We start from the raw sequence: 16,610 nt of genomic DNA, 5'->3' as shown, positions 1-16,610 counted from the left end.
CTCTCTCCCAGTTGAAATCCTGCACTCATTAGATATGCAGAGACCTTGCGCTTCACCGCTTTCTATGCATACCCCCTGGCACTTTCCAGCTGTTTCAAAGTACAGTCAAGTAATAATCAATAAAAAAAACTATTTAAAGCTTCAATCAATCAATTAATCAATCAATAAAAACTGTTTAAAACTTCAATCAATCAATAGAAATTGTTAAAAGTTCAATCAATCAATCACTCATTAAAAACCATTAAGTCATTTTAAAAAATCATTTTAAAATCACAGCACAAGAGCTGAGTGAATCAGGGCAGGGTTACCTCCTGCCGTCCCAGGGAACTCTAACCAGCCTGGAAGTTTGACTGAGCACAGAACTCTCGTGGTTTCCTACCTCTATGGGAGGGGAGGAGGTCCTTTCAGTGCCAGGACTGGACTACGACTCCCAGCGTGCCCCGTGGAGGCCGGCGGAAGTCAAGAGTGAGGCTGAAGATGGCGGCGGAGTCGGAGCGTGCGGAGCCGGCTGAGGAGGCGGCGAGGACTTTCAAGGAGCTGGTGAGGGCCCTGCTCGCTCGCGGCTCCCCACCCCGCCTCTCGGGGGGCTGTTCCTGGGAGTCTCCTCTGCAGGCGCCCGGGGCAGCCTCCGCTCTTGGTGGGCGTCGCTGCGAGGTCCGGGCTGGAGCGCCTGCTGCGCCCGCGTACGGTCCCAGCCTGTCCAGGGAAGGAGGGAGCGCTGGCTGGGCCGCTGCCAGTCAGTGGAGCCAGGCCGAGCCTGAGCCTGACAGCCTCCTGCAGGGTGTGGGCCTCGCCCTGGTCAGTCCGTCAGGGACCCACCATCCACCCTGACCCCTCCTGGGACCCTCTCTGCCCACCCCACCACTCCCCCTCCAGTAGATCAGTGTTTCTCAAACTGTGGGTTGGGACCCAGTAGGTGGGTCGCGAGCCAGTTTCAGGTGCGTCCCCATTCTTTTCAATATTTTATTTTTAATGGTTTAGACTTGGTGCCACTGTGGTCTGGGACTGCATTGGGGAAATGTTGCAGACCTGAGCTTTTAATGAGCTACGATGTACATTCTTTTTACAGTGATAGTAAATGGGGCTCACTTCTGGGTAAGTGAGGGTAGGACCTCAGCCTCGGATTGTTAATAATGGTACTGCTTGATGATGTCACTTCCGGTCATGACATCACTTCCGGTGGTTCCTGACAGATTCTCATTCTAAAAAGTGGGTCCCGGTGCTACATGTGTGAGAACCACTGCCATAGATTATATCAGTGGTTTTCAGCCTTTCTTCATACCATGACCCCAATCAATCAATCAGTCATTCAGCCAATCAGGGACCCACCATCCATCCTGACCCCTCCTGGGGCAATATCTGTCCCTTCCACCACTTCCCACCGAATAGATTGTAGGAATGCTCTTCAGCCTTTCTTCATGCCATGTCCTCAATCAATCAGTCAGGGACCCACCATCCATCCTGACCCTAAATATATATTATTAATTATATTAATCATGTCATTAATTAAATGCAGATCTTAAAAATATATTATTAATACACAGCAACATACATGCTTTATAAATGATCAGCTGCTGTTCACTGTTGGAGACAGGATGCTGGAGTAGGTAGATTTTGTCTGGTCCAGGAGGACTCATTTTTTAAAACTTTGTAAGCATACCAATAGAATTGTTTTATCAAATGAACTTTGTGAACAACCAGTCTGACCAACATTATACACACACACACACACACACACACCCCTGTGGACCCCAATCCAACTAGTCATTTCTCCCATTCTCCTTGGATAGTATTGAACCCTTTATTAATTTAATGAAAACAAATTTTTCCAGCAGCTGGTGGGGAAAACAAAAATAGACCATGAAAATATATCAGAGCTGATAAGGGTTTGGTTAGGAAGCTGATTTGTCTCCTATACTAGGAGATGCGCAGCTCAAGCCTGTGCATGTCTACTCAGAAGTAAGAACATAAGAACAGCCCCACTGGATCAGGCCACAGGCCCATCTAGTCCAGCTTCCTGTATCTCACAGCGGCCCACCAAATGCCCCAGGAAGCACACCAGATAACAAGAGACCTCATCCTGGTGCCCTCCCTTGCATCTGGCATTCTGACATAACCCATTTCTAAAATCAGGAGGTTGTGCATACGCATCATGGCTTGTACCCCATAATGATTTTTCCTCCAGAAGCTTGTCCAATCCCCTTTTAAAGGCGTCTAGGGTAGACGCCAGCACCACATCCTGTGGCAAGGAGTTCCACAGATCGACCACACGCTGAGTAAAGAAATATTTTCTTTTGTCTGTCTTAACCCGCCCAATACTCAATTTTAGTGGATGTCCCCTGGTTCTGGTATTATGTGAGAGTGTAAAGAGCATCTCCCTATCCACTCTGTCCATCCCTTGCATAATTTTGTATGTCTCAATCATGTCCCCCCTCAGGCATCTCTTTTCTAGGCTGAAGAGGCCCAAACGCCGTAGCCTTTCCTCATAAGGAAGGTGCCCCAGCCCCGTAATCATCTTAGTCGCTTTCTTTTGCACCTTTTCCATTTCCACTATGTCTTTTTTGAGATGCGGCGACCAGAACTGGACACAATACTCCAGGTGTGGCCTTACCATCGATTTATACAACGGCATTATAATACTAGCCGTTTTGTTCTCAATACCCTTCCTAATGATCCCAAGCATAGAATTGGCCTTCTTCACTGCTGCCGCACATTGGGTCGACACTTTCATTGAGCTGTCCACCATCACCCCAAGATCTCTCTCCTGATCTGTCACAGACAGCTCAGAACCCATCAGCCTATATCTAAAGTTTTGATTTTTTGCCCCAATGTGCATGACTTTACACTTACTGACATTGAAGCGCATCTGCCATTTTGCTGCCCATTCTGCGAGTCTGGAGAGATCCTTCTGGAGCTCCTCACAATCACTTCTGGTCTTCACCACTTGGAAAAGTTTGGTGTCGTCTGCAAACTTAGCCACTTCACTGCTCAACCCTGTCTCCAGGTCATTTATGAAGAGGTTGAAAAGCACCAGTTCCAGGACAGATCCTTGGGGCACACCGCTTTTCACCTCTCTCCATTGTGAAAATTGCCCATTGACACCCACTCTCTGCTTCCTGGCCTCCAACCAGTTCTCAATCCACGAGAGGACCTGTCCTCTAATTCCCTGACTGTGGAGTTTTTTCAGTAGCCTTTGGTGAGGGACCGTGTCAAACGCCTTCTGAAAGTCCAGATATATAATGTCCACGGGTTCTCCTGCATCCACATGCCTATTGACCTTTTCAAAGAATTCTATAAGGTTCGTGAGGCAAGACTTACCCTTACAGAAGCCATTGGAGTCAATGGGGCTTACTCCCAGGAAAGTGTGGCTCGGATTGGGCTGGCAATCACTTCATCAATGGCTAATAAGTATTCCCTTCAAATAGCAAGGTTCATCACTTTAAAAATACAACCTTTCCTCTTCAGTCAAACAACAAGATTAATAAATCACTTTAAAAACAGTACCCTTTTTCTGGTCCTGGGCAAGTAAAGTGTGTGCTTCTCTCCCCCCCCTCCCCTTGCCAACTGCATGGAAACAACTTTAAGACCCCTAGTGACTGGTAAAATAGGAAGTGTTTTATTTGGGGAGGGGGAGGAAAGCAGGAAGGTTTGGAGATGGAAAGGGGGGAGTGGAAGAGGGAGGGGGTTGAAAAGAGAGATTTCACTATGATGAGAAGCGATCCCAGGCTGGGAACTAGGAACCAACCAGACAAGGATCATCAAGAGTAGGACTGCAAGCTGAGGAGGGGCAGAAGGTCTCCTATTCTGCCCAGGGGTGTGATTGTATCCCTGCCAGAGAGGACATCCCTTACCTCCCCTTTGAGTTCCTGGCACTGCCCTAAGAGCTATGCCTCACAGTTTGAATAACTCTGCCATAGATTATAGCAGTGATCTTCAGCTTCATGCCATGGCCCCAATCAATCAAGAGAGTAGTGTCATGAATAAATCCATGTTAGGCCTAAATTGGCATGAGAAGCCTGAACTAAACTAAGGAAGTGTAACTGAGTAGTTGCTAGCAGTTCACAGCTGCAGGAATGTGGGTAATAAAACAAAGGGAAAGGAATGTGTTGTCTCTCCTTTGATGGCCAGGAAGGACCAGTTGGAGGTTTGGCACCCTAGCAGACAGTCTCCTTATAAAGGGTGCAGCTGTGTGGATCTTCAGTGCAGCTGTCGATCTTCAGTTGGGAGGGGTAAGAACTATGAGGGGTTAGCAACAAGACCAACTTAGAGAAGGTTCTGTTCATCAAGGGTTCTGATTGGACAGTCTAATAATTATGGAGTCACCTCAATACTATTAGCATAAAGGTATAATAATGAGTGCCCAGCGGGTGTGTTTGTTCCCTCTTGGACAGAGAGTCTTGGGTGCGAAGACCTGCATGCAAGTAAGCTCCTTTGTTTAGCATGGGCACCTGGCCCCATAGGTAGCCCTGGAGGTAAGTGATCTGCAAAGGGTAACTGACCCAGGTGAGAGATAGGTATTAATAGAGATAACCAGCTAGCTTTATTATTTTATTGCTGATATGTTTCTTAGATGTTTATGCCTCTAGCATTTGCTGCCTTATGTATCCTTATGTACTTAATAAACTAAAGTATCTTTTACTATGTTACTTTATTGTCTGTTGGGAACAGAGTTTCAGAATCCTGCCTAGCCGTTCAGCAAGCTGCCAAGTACTTGTTGAAGCCTAGTACCTTGAGGACTGAGGCTTTATCTGAGAAAGAGCTCAGTGCCTGCAAGGGTTAGCATTAAGCCTAGAGAGTCTCAGTGTCCCTGGACTGAGTCACTGGCATGTACTGGGTGGTGGGAGTACTAATGGGCAAGGGGCCTTGAGAGTTTAAGGTCTAAATAACCAAGAGCCCTGAGTCTCCAAACCCCCTTTGATTAAGACAAGTAGGGACCCGTCATAGACCCTAACCCCTCCTGATACCCTCTCTGCCCACCCCACCCCTTCATTGCCTCTCCCTGCTCCGTTCTGCCCTCCCAGTCCTGTTCCCTGTAGCCAAATATTCTTGTGTAGAGAGCAGAAAAAGTTACTATGAAGCCCGGCGCTGGTGAAAGCCATTTTAGTACAATTGCTAAGAGCCTGAGCAGGGCTGGGACACAGCCTCCTGGTACTGGAAGGGGTACACCTGATACCTCCCCCTTTACCTGGTGCTCTAGTCCAGTGGACTTCAAACTTTTTCATGCCGCAACCCCAATAAATAGACTAGGAACCCACCATCGATCCTGACCCCTCCTGGGACATTATCTGCCCACCTCTGCCCCCACCACTGCCCATTCCCTGGCCTCCTTCTGCCCTCCCAGTGGTCTTCAAACTTTTTGTTCCCATACATTGCTGCGAGCCCACAACTGAGGCTTTGTAACCTCATGGGGTCCCGACCTCAGGGTTGAAGAACAGCGGCCTAGTGCTAATAGACATTTTCAGTGATTCTCACTCCCCAGCCCTGTGAGGTAGGCTAGGCTGAGACGGAGTGAATGGTCCTTGGCGAGCTTGACATCTGAGTGGAGATTTGCATTCAGGTCCAGCAGTCTGTCTAGTACACCACCCTGTTTCTTTTTCAGTTGTAGCATGCATTGATTTCTCTTACCTGTGTTGCGTTTATATGAAGCAGACCTACTTCTAAAGGCACTCATGATTTCAAGTTATCAGAGCTTCTAAGTGATGATTGTCTTGCAGCTGTTCATGAAGAGATTGTTGTAAGACCATATTGAAATATGAAGGCCATGGTGGGGGGAGGCTGTTTGAATAATGGATCCTTTTCTATTGTTCTGGATTAACAGGGAGTGACAGATGTGCTGTGTGAAGCTTGTGATCAGCTGGGATGGAAGACACCAACAAAGATCCAAGTGGAGGCTGTTCCAGTTGCACTCCAAGGTGAGACTGATCCAAGCAGGTGAAATTCAGAGGGAGTAGGAGACTTTCTTTAGGATTGAGAAGCAGCTGGTCTGCTTCATATGTTATTGAACAGGTATTCCCAATCTTCTTTTTTTCATAGAGTGGCCACCCCCTTAGTTTCAGCAGTGAGAACTCAGGGCCCAGTCCTATCCAACTTTTCAGCACTGGTGCAACCCCAATGTAAGAAAACAAATTTTCCTTTATCTTGAGGAGGCCTCTGTGACTACCTCCCCACCAAAGATGCAGTGCACACCCCACTGGCCTACTGCACTGGCACTGGAAAATTGGATAGGATTGGGCCATCATTCCTCTCACCTGATGCTGTGGGGTTCAAGTTACTTAAGAAGAAAGAGCTTAGTTAGAATGTACAAGGCAACGCTGTAGAGACTGCCAATGAACTCCATGACTTCTGCCATCTTCCAGAGTTGCCAGGAGGGTAGAGACTCTATGGTAATTTACCAACCAGGTTTTCTGCCCAAGTTGCAGAACAGAAATATTGACATAAGTGTATTTTGTGTTGTTTTGTAGGTAACTTTGAGAGCTTAAGTAGCTAAAAATTAACTAATAAATGCATTCAATGAAACGACTGCCATTTTAGAAAGAGTGAATTGCTCCTAAGAGCTTCTTGAGCCAAGTTTAGCCTGTCTCTGCAACATGAGAGGCATCGTGTGTTAGCAGGGTTTCCCTTTCAAGGACTTCTCAGCAGGGATTACATTCCCAGAGACAACACAAGTGAAACAGTGGCTGTTGCTGTGGGAGAGGAGAAGAGAGGACATGCCATCCAACAGCCATAGTCTGGGCCAGGCATCCATTATTTCAAGTTGGTCTTTGTCAAGGCCTGGTGGGAAGCAGTTTGTAAATGTGTACTCCAGAACTGAAGGCCCAGTCTCCCTGAGGCTACTAGCAGGTGCTCAAATCAGGATTGGAGTTTCTTTCTTGGTTTGTTTAATTCCATGTGTTTAAAATATTGCTCCTGATATGGCTATTAGGCATTCAGTGGTACTGGAGTATTTTTAGTTTCATAGTAAGGCTGTAGTCGTGCGCAGATACCCATGCAGAATTCTCTCTGAAGTTGATTAAACTCTCTGTCTATAGCAGATGACAATATTGTCTCTGAAATGCTTTAAAATCACTTTGGCCAGCAATAGGTGAGATATTGATGTTTGTCAAAGTTTTTGATCTTTGCTATCTATCCTGAGAATATCGCTTGTGTAGCCAGGCAGGTAATTAGTGAGAAAAAACTTATTCTCGGGTACTGTTTCCATGCAGGTTAAGTTTTCCATAGGAACTTTCCGTAATTGAGGCTGAAAATCCTTCACCTGTATTGTATGTTTAGGGCTGAATGTGACAAAACTCCTTTCTTGTAGGCCGTGACATCATTGGCTTAGCAGAGACAGGATCTGGAAAAACGGGGGCTTTTGCCTTGCCCATCCTTCAAGCTCTGCTAGAGACACCCCAACGCTTCTTTGCACTGGTACTTACACCAACTCGGGAGCTTGCCTTTCAGATCTCCGAGCAGTTTGAGGCTCTTGGATCTTCCATTGGTGTCCAGACTGGTGAGTGGCTTTCCCGAAGTACTTAGAGTAAGCAGAAAAGTTATGATGTTTACAGGAAGCAAAAAGATGGAGTAATTGCTATGTGCAGAAAAAAGTGTGCAATTAAGCTTCCAGGAATTTGCTTTTTCCCTGGCTGCAAAGCTTCCATTCTTGTGATTGTAAAGATAAAAAGGGAAGTTTGTTAACTTTTCCCCTTAAACACACATTCAGGGGATGGGAGCACTGACTACTTTTCCTTGCCCATGCCTCTACCTCCCATTGTGCAAGTTGTGTGAGCCACTCAAATTAGATGTTCTCAACTATAGAAGTTTCTTGTAACATTGAACTCCATCACCCTTGTTGCATTGCTTCTCTTGAGCAAATTATTGATCTTTTGCAGTCTCTATTAGGACATGTGGCACTTGGGTTGTTTTTGTTGGAGCTGTTCATGCCATTCAGTATGATTTCTGAACAAAGTTGCTATTGAACATTGCCTGAGCCCCCACACTGGAGTCTTCATTATGTTGGTTGGTAGTCTTTGGCGCTGAGGCCTTTTATTCAAAGACATCCTCCTTGGCACCTCGGTGTTCCAAAGCCTACAAACTTTGGAACTAGATGAGTGGCCCTGAATGCTTATGTGTTGGTAGGATTTTAGGAGAGAAATCAAAGGTTTTTTTCTTTTTCTTTCCTAAGCTGTTATTGTGGGAGGAATTGACATGATGGCTCAATCTCTGACCCTGGCCAAGAAACCACATGTAATCGTTGGTAAGAAACCAGCAACTCAAATGATTCAGATATTTGTATTGAGATCTTTATCAGAATGAATGAGGGCTGTCGAAGCTCTGGGATTTTCTGCATGCAAAAATGAGGATATGAAAAGCAATGAAAGATGTGTAATTGGCCAGAAACCACATCCATTGTTTTACCTTTCCAGTTTAATGATTCTTGAATCTAGCCAGTGGGAAGGTTAAGCACCAGCTGTTTATTACACTGTTGCATTTTAATGTTTAAATTGTGGCTGTGGTGGGAATGCATAATGACTCCCAGCTTTATTCTGGGTCTAATTGGCAGTGCTTCCCTGGTGGGGTTCTGCCTGTGGGCCGCCAGTTGCTAGCCTCTGACATAGAGTCCAATTTGTTGTATTCTGGTTAGAACACAATATCTGTAGTTGGGATTTAGTTTGAATAATAGTAATACTGTTTGTTTGGCTTGGCTTTACTACATGACCTCATACAATAAATCCCCCAAAATTTGTTCCTGATTTTTCAGCCCTTTCCACTGAGATACAGATGGCATTGCCAAGTCAAACCTGCCTCCTGTGGCTTTGTTTACAGAGACTTTTGGAGAAGGAAGCAGTGACGCTCATGAGCTGCGACAAACCGAAAGGAGTAGAGGTTCCACAATAGTGGTGCTTAGTGGACTGTACCTAATGTCCTTTTTTTTTTTTTGTAAATTTCCTAAGGCAGAATTCTGGGATTTTTTTTTTTGCAATTGACTATTTCCTTTTTTTCTCCCCCTTTTGCTGATAGCTACACCTGGCCGTCTTATTGACCACCTTGAGAACACGAAAGGTTTCAATCTGAGAGCTCTGAAATATCTAGTAATGGATGAAGCTGACCGGATTCTCAATATGGACTTTGAGACAGAGGTGAGCTCTTCTAGTCTCTGCTCTTTTAAAGTGGTCTGTTGGAAGGAGGCAAAGCTTGATCCCCAAATACTTTTGTGTATTTTTTAGAGACCTGTTTGTTTTGCTCCGTGATACAAGAAGCACAGTTCTGTTGCCCAAGTGGCATTTTATCTCTGCCATTTACAGCTGGCGATCTGATGGCGTGCTTACTTATTAGTTGTTTCACACTCAACATCTGAGGCATTTTTGGTAGAGAATGTTTAGTCTTTAAGATAAAGCAAGGCTGTTTTGGAAATTAGGCTTGCAATCTTGGTATCTAGCATTACTCAGGTTCTTTTTCAAGGATGTTCGCCCTACTGATTCTATAAATTACTCTTTCGATTTAGCACAGGTAGCTAGGTCAGTGTCAAAAGTTGTTGGGATTCTTTCTTCCCATGCGGTACCCTTGAACTTGCCCACCATTTACCTGCGCTGCTCTGTGTTATTGAGTAGAGGAGTGGTTCAGTTAAAATAAAGGAAAGACACTTACTTTGTTTGTTCCACCCCTGTTAGGCTAGGTTGTGACTCCTTTGATTACACTTGCTGTGTTTCTTGAATATCTTTCTGTGGTCTTGTATCTCACCTGCTTTTTTCCTTCATAGGTGGACAAGATTTTGAAAGTGATTCCCAGGGACAGGAAGACTTTCCTCTTTTCTGCTACAATGACTAAAAAGGTATGAAAGAAATTGGCATTTTGTATTAACTCTCAAGGTCAGGTTTTGTGTGTGAGAGAGACCGCAGGTATCATGGAGTACTGGTGTCTGAAGACATTAATCTTTTCCCAGGTGCAAAAACTCCAACGTGCAGCTCTAAAGGACCCTGTTAAATGTGCAGTTTCGACAAAGTATCAGACAGTGGAAAAGCTGCAGCAATACTATATTTTCATCCCTTCCAAGTTCAAGGTAATTATTTCCTTCTTCTGTTTTATATTCTAGGATTTTCTCTGCTGCTTTGAGCAGTTTGTAATTTGTTCTCCTTTCATCAGCTCTGCATTCCTTCCCTATCTGATTCAGTGCCTTCTCTTTTAGGACAGTTATCTCGTTTATATTTTGAATGAACTTGCTGGAAACTCATTCATGATATTCTGCAGCACGTGCAATAACACTCAGAGGACAGCCCTCCTGCTTCGGAATCTGGGGTTCACAGCCATTCCCCTCCATGGACAAATGAGTCAGGTACTGATTGCAAAGAAAGTTCTGAAATGCCATAGTGAAATAGCACACAGTGTAGTTCACACACATCGCTGACTTTGCCGTTCTTTCTTTTTATTAATTCCTCATCCATCTGCTCACTGATAGTGAATGTGAGTCAGAATGTAATGAGCGAATCTGAGTTTGAATCATTCTTCTTCTCCAGGTGGGAAAGTTTAAAATCCTGCTAACTTTTCATCTTTCCTCAGAGTAAACGATTGGGATCGTTGAACAAGTTCAAGGCCAAAGCACGGTCCATTTTGCTAGCTACAGATGTTGCTAGCAGAGGTCTGGATATCCCCCATGTCGATGTAGTGATAAACTTTGACATTCCTACCCATTCCAAGGTGAGTTTAAAAGGGGGTAAACTGTTGTTGGGTTTTGCTCTCTGAGATTCGGAATTAGAGCTCACAAAGAGAGATGGAGACTCACGGCTGTTTTCCTTCTTAATTCTAAAGATTACGGTCATTTTTGTGAGCTCCCACTGAAAGATGAGAGAGTTGCAAAGGAGAATGAATTTTGCCAGAAAGGGAGAGTTACAGGAAAATAGAACCATTGTTAATCCAGACAATTTTGCTTTCTTCTTAGCAATCAGGACCTTGATTCTATAATCCATGCTCTTGTAACCTCTCGATTAGATTGCTATAATGCATTCTATAGAGGGCTGCCATTGAGGACTGTTTAGAAATTATAACTGATCCAAAATGCAGCAACCAGAATTTTAACTGATACAGGTGTTGCTGTTGACCTTGAAAGCTCTTAATAGTTCTGTGTCTTGAATATGTGAAGTAATGCTGCTGCCTCCTTCATATCCCTCTCCATGTGCTATCTTCTGAAAAAGCTGTTTTGAGGGTTACCGTGGTGTCTGAGGTATACAGAATTAATTACAAGGTAGAATCTTGGTGGAAGTCAGAACTCCCTGCTCAGCACACTTCATCGTTTCCCCTCCATTTTGGCTTTTCAAAACCAATTGAGCACGATTCTTTCAGAGCTTTTAGCTAAATTGTCTGAGTTAATTTGGAGAATTGCTGGCTTTAACATCCTGTCTTATGAGCTGTTGTGTGAATGTTGGCTTATAAGATTTGTTCTGTGTGGTTTTATTGTGTGTGATGGCTTTCTGTAATATTGAATTGAAAACTGTGGGGAACATTGATATGAAACCATATAAAATCTAATAAATGTGGTACTGGGAAAGTATAAGGAAAGTGGACCTCCTGTCTGCTGAAAGCAGACATTATGGTGACCTTTCAAGACTTCTCTGCCTCCGTGAAGGCTAGAACCTAGCTTTTTGAGAGCTAAATATGAGGTGTTTAGAAAGTTATATCCCAGGTCATTGCTTTGAAAAATAAGTAAATAAAAAGCTTGATTGTACAATTACTTTCGGTAGACTGCTATTACCAGATTTCAGTTTTGAAAATGTAAACTGGTACTTTGACTGACTGTATTTTGCTCTGTCTGTTTTCTGTGACTGTTGGGGCCATTTCAGGATTATATTCATCGGGTGGGGAGAACTGCTCGAGCAGGCCGCTCTGGAAAATCTATCACCTTTGTCACACAGTAAGTACTGCTTGTGCAATTTCCACTGTGTCATACAACTGCTAACTGTGCCTCTTTAAACAATGGGGAAAGAGTATAGGAAAATTGGGGGTGGACATTGGCTAGTTTATGGAGTGCTGGCTAAAAGGAACCATATAACTAAGACACTAAGATTTACTTTCTCTCAGGTATGATGTGGAGCTCTTCCAGCGCATTGAGCACCTGATCGGCAAGAAGTTGCCTGCCTTCCCCACGCAGGAGGAGGAGGTCATGATGCTGACGGAGCGTGTGGCTGAAGCTCAGAGATTTGCGCGGATGGTAAGTTTATCTTACAGTCTATGTTGCATTGTTTATTTTCAAGGTTATGTTTCACTTTCACAGATCCATGGGTTTATTTTAGATGGAGATACATGCTGATGTACAACAAGCCATATGTTGACTTTGGGTATGATATTGCAATATTAGGATCTCAACAGCATTGGGTTCATTGTTAGTACAGAGTAATCCCACTGAAAAATATTACTGATATAAGAGGTGTATCATGTTCCACAGATGTCCTTTTTGTTTCCTTCTGTATTGGAATCACAACATCCATTGTGGCAGCTTAATGATATGAACTGTCTGTTAACAAATGTACTAAGGTACTCAAACATAAAAGAATATGATCTGAAGATGGGTGACATTGTACCTATGTTCAGTGAAGAGAGCAGTTTCTCTTGCCTCTTAAAAGGAACACATGCATTGAAATGAGTTTCTCAAATCTGAGCATTTAAATTGCTGTGTGCATTCCTTAATCAGTATTCAAAGTTGTTTGCTGCTGTGAAGGTGCTTAAAGCTAAAACTGGGATCTAGGAGCTGTTTGTGAACACTTTCATCCCTGATGAAAGGACTCCCCCCATAGCCGTTTTCCAAGGATGGGGCTGTGAACAGGGTCAACAGTGTTTGCCTATTTAAACTGAGGCTAGGAGAAATTCTGTTTATTTTACTCATTTCAGATTGGCTTGTTGGTGTTGACACGTAATCATATCTGGCTACATGGATTACAGGTTGGGCATCCCTTCTCCAAAGTGCTTGGGAACAGAAGCATTTTAGATATCAGTTTTTTCCATATTTGGAATACTTGCGTATACATAATAAATGATCTTGGGGTTTCTCAAGTCTAAACACAAAAATCATTTGTTTCATGTAGCTTATACACATAGCTTGAAGGTAATTTTATACAATATTTTAAATAATTTTGTGCACGAAGCAAGGCTTGTGCATGAAACATAGTTTGTGATTTTATTTCTTTAGGTAAAAAAAGTCATGTTGCCACTCTATATTTCTAAGTTCTATATTTCGGAATACTCCATATTTTGAAATTCCAGATAAGGGATCCCCAACCTATACCCCATTAACCCTATTGAATTCAGCCAGTCATCCAATTCAACCAATCACTAGTGAGAAGAAACTGCCTTGTTCTAAAATGGTGTCAAAGTAGGTATTGGTAAGAGTGGTCAACAGTCATAGAAAAGATAAGCTTTTGTGGGGGAGGGCTCAGCATTCGAAAATGTTGTGCATTCCAAAAACCCACCTTTTGCATTGACAAGGTTTGGTAGTGAACAATTGTGTGGTTCTAATTTGTAGCCTCCTTACAATTATTTAACAATTTCTTCTCTGCAGTGGGGGTCCCAAGGCAGCTTACAACACAATAAAATGCAAAATGAAAGTAAAACACCACCACAATATAATGGTAAAAAGCAGCAGCATAAATAAATGCAGATAAAACAGCAGCACAAATAAAAACAGTGGGGAAAAAAGTGCAGGTTAAAGCATTGTAAGAAACAATGCAAATCAAAGTGATTAAAAATGTCAATGTGCCTATAAGCAGCAAAGAATAGCAGGACCCCCGCGCCCAGGAAAAAAAATACAAATACCACATTGGGGAGGTAGGAGTTTCTAAACCTTGCTGGAAAAACCCCAGGGAGATGCAGATCTTAAATCGGGGAGAGGGGCAGAATTACATTGTTGTGGTGCCACCATGGAGAAGACCCTACTTCTAGTTCCCACACACCTAATCTCAGTTAAGCACAACTGACAGAGGGGGACTTCCTCAGATGACCTTAGAGGGTGGGTCAGTGTATACCATGGTAGAAATTCACATTACACTTGTGATGGTGAGTTTAATGCTTTCAGCCATATTTTCACCTTGTGATTCTTTGACTCTGAGAAAGTGTAAACAATTGCTATCCTCTTTGCAGGAGCTGCGACAGCAGGGGGAGAAGAAGCGCTCTCGAGACGAGGCAAATGAGGATGACGCAGAAGGAGCCATGGGAGTCAGAAACAAAGTGGCTGGTGGGAAAAAGAAGAAATGGAAAGCTTGAGAGTGAATATCATCAGACTTTTTTCTGTGCTTTTTAGGTGGCCTAAAAAGCATGAAGGCAGCACTCTAATGCCAGTTTTGGACTGAAACTTCTAGCACAAAGGAGATAGCAGTGCTGTCTCCTTTGCTGGCACATTCTGTAACTGGACAATCCATTGTTCCAAATATAATCCAGAAACATTTTAGTTGCAAGCCTGGAAAGTCTGTTCTAGCACATGTTAGTTCTACAGCCAGTAGTTCACCCGGAGGTAGTGGGAGAACTGATTCCAAAAACTGTTTCTGGGCTGTGAAATGGATTTGATTCCAGCCAGAACCTTTCCAGCCTGCTACAACCAAGCTATGAAAAGAGACTTCTGCATCTCACAAGAAGATAATTGGCAAAAGAATAAAAGTTGCATGTTGCGATGGTTCGAAGATGGGCAGGCCAAGATGGAACTTGGAGATCCATGCCTTGGAACTTGGAGACATTTGTTAGGGGAGGGGAGATGAATTCAAAAAAATATATATATTTTACTTACAGAAACTACACTGGTCTGTTTGTTTGATTACTTTTTACTGTTCTTTGTTACAGGTTTTTTTTTTCTCGGTTCATCTTATGTTTAGATACCTATGCTGATGAAGTCTATAACACCTTCAACTGTGTGAGATGCCTTTTTATATTATGTGGCCTAATCATCTCACGAAGCAACTGTGCATGTCAAAAAAACAGACCCCCCCCTTCCTGAAGGTGAATAGTCACTGTATGGATAGTGTGGAGGGAGAGGCGGACAAAGTTGTTTAAAGCACATGGTTATTTTGTCCTCATTATTTCAGCCCTGAGGCAGTCCTACCCAAGAGCCAACACTAAGAGGCAGTGTTAATTCAGTCAGGAACTTTGTCAGAATGCCTGTAGCTGATTTATTGCTTGCTTTTCTTTTGGCACTGCTGAGGTTAGTGGAATGAGAGAAATATGACTAAAGCTTGTTCCCCATTACGAGAAGGGTCTCTGCTATTCCAACCATTGGGTCTCACTTAAATGATAAACATGCTTTGGTTAAAACGTACTACCTGCTCGGCTAACTGAATGATCACTTGGTGGTCTGTTGCCTTTTTCATATTAAGCTCACACTCTTTAGCACATCACTGTGAATGGTAGAGTTGTAGTCTACCTGTTGTGTGTCTTTGATCACTAGGTGCTTTCTCAGTAACACATCCTGATACTCCTAACTTAGAGGTCTAACCTGCTTTGAACTTCATTATTATTGCAATGCATGTTATGATAGGGAGTGGAGGAAGAATTTTATTTATCACAGCACTGTGTACATTTGTGGGCATGCACAGTATCCCAGGACATACAGTTTTTCTTTCATGTGGTTAAAATGACAGCTCTTCATTTGTCAGAGACAAAAAGGGCTTGTCCCCCTCCTTTGGTAGTCCCAGTATCTAGAATAGTGTTTCTCAAACTGTGGGTCGGGACCCACTAGATTAGTTGCGAGACAATTTCAGGTGGATCCCCATTCATTTCAATATTTTATTTTTAATATATTAGACGTGATATTACCATGGTATTTGCATTTGGGAAAATGTTACAGATTTGTACTTTGATCAGGCTGCTATGTCTATGCATTTAACTATGTAAACGGAAAACTTACTAACAATGTAAATGGAACTTACTCCTGGGTAAGTGTGGGTAGGATTGCAGCCTAGGATTGTTAAAACTCTTCTTGCTTGATGATGTCACTTCTGGTCATGACATCACTTCCGGTGGGTCCCAACAGATTCTCATTCTAAAAAATAGGTCCTGGTGCTAAAAGTTTGAGAACCACTGACCTAGAATGTTAGCTTGGTCACGCCTCTTCTCAGCTACTTATTTTAAAACATTTATACCTTGCCTTTCCCCTCTAGGAAAGAGGCACACCCAAGGCAGCTAAATGATATGTGAAAAAGACACCAAGAATAGGAGTATTAAGTGCTTACAGTTTAACTAAAGAGGAGACTGAGGGGCTTCACCACACCAAAAAAAGAATCTAGTTGTATCATAGATTGGAGCCAGTGGAAGATATTCTAACCTTGATTACGTTGTTGGAAGAATCAGGCATGTAAGTAACCTGGTATGCCCGTCTGCCTTATCGTGTCAGTGTCATAGTACAAAATGAGTACAGTTTTGCAAGGCAGTGTTAGAGAAATCTAAGTAAGCACATACTGTACATGCTCATGTATAATTTGAAAATTTTTTGCCTTAAAATTGGCTGTGAAAACATGGGTTGACTTCTTTTTGCTGCTGCCAGAAAAATTCGTGGCAAGTCTTTTTCAAAGACTTCCACATACTTCTAAGATTTTACACCCCCCCCCCCAACTTATCTGAGGGTCAGAGAAAATTCCACGCTTTTTGGCTGAAAACCTGCCCTT

General features: G+C 43.3%; 1 protein-coding gene across 1 annotated transcript; it reads left to right on the top strand.

Moving 5' to 3' along the window:
• The first annotated feature begins 465 nt into the window (after nt 1-465).
• Nucleotides 466-14,727, top strand: DDX47 (DEAD-box helicase 47). Its single transcript, XM_066633747.1, has 12 exons — nt 466-540; nt 5,819-5,912; nt 7,301-7,489; nt 8,162-8,233; nt 8,998-9,116; nt 9,737-9,808; nt 9,920-10,036; nt 10,163-10,309; nt 10,534-10,671; nt 11,811-11,881; nt 12,049-12,178; nt 14,101-14,727. Exons 1-12 carry the CDS (start codon nt 478-480, stop codon nt 14,221-14,223), a joined length of 1,335 nt encoding a protein of 444 aa, XP_066489844.1. The 5' UTR covers nt 466-477; the 3' UTR covers nt 14,224-14,727.
• Nucleotides 14,728-16,610: the final 1,883 nt, after the last annotated feature.

Source organism: Tiliqua scincoides, chromosome 7, assembly GCF_035046505.1.
Source record: "Tiliqua scincoides isolate rTilSci1 chromosome 7, rTilSci1.hap2, whole genome shotgun sequence".
Taxonomy (NCBI): Eukaryota; Metazoa; Chordata; class Lepidosauria; order Squamata; family Scincidae; genus Tiliqua; species Tiliqua scincoides.
The sequence above is the reverse complement of the archived record's forward strand: the minus strand, read 5'-3'. Positions and strand labels throughout refer to the sequence as shown.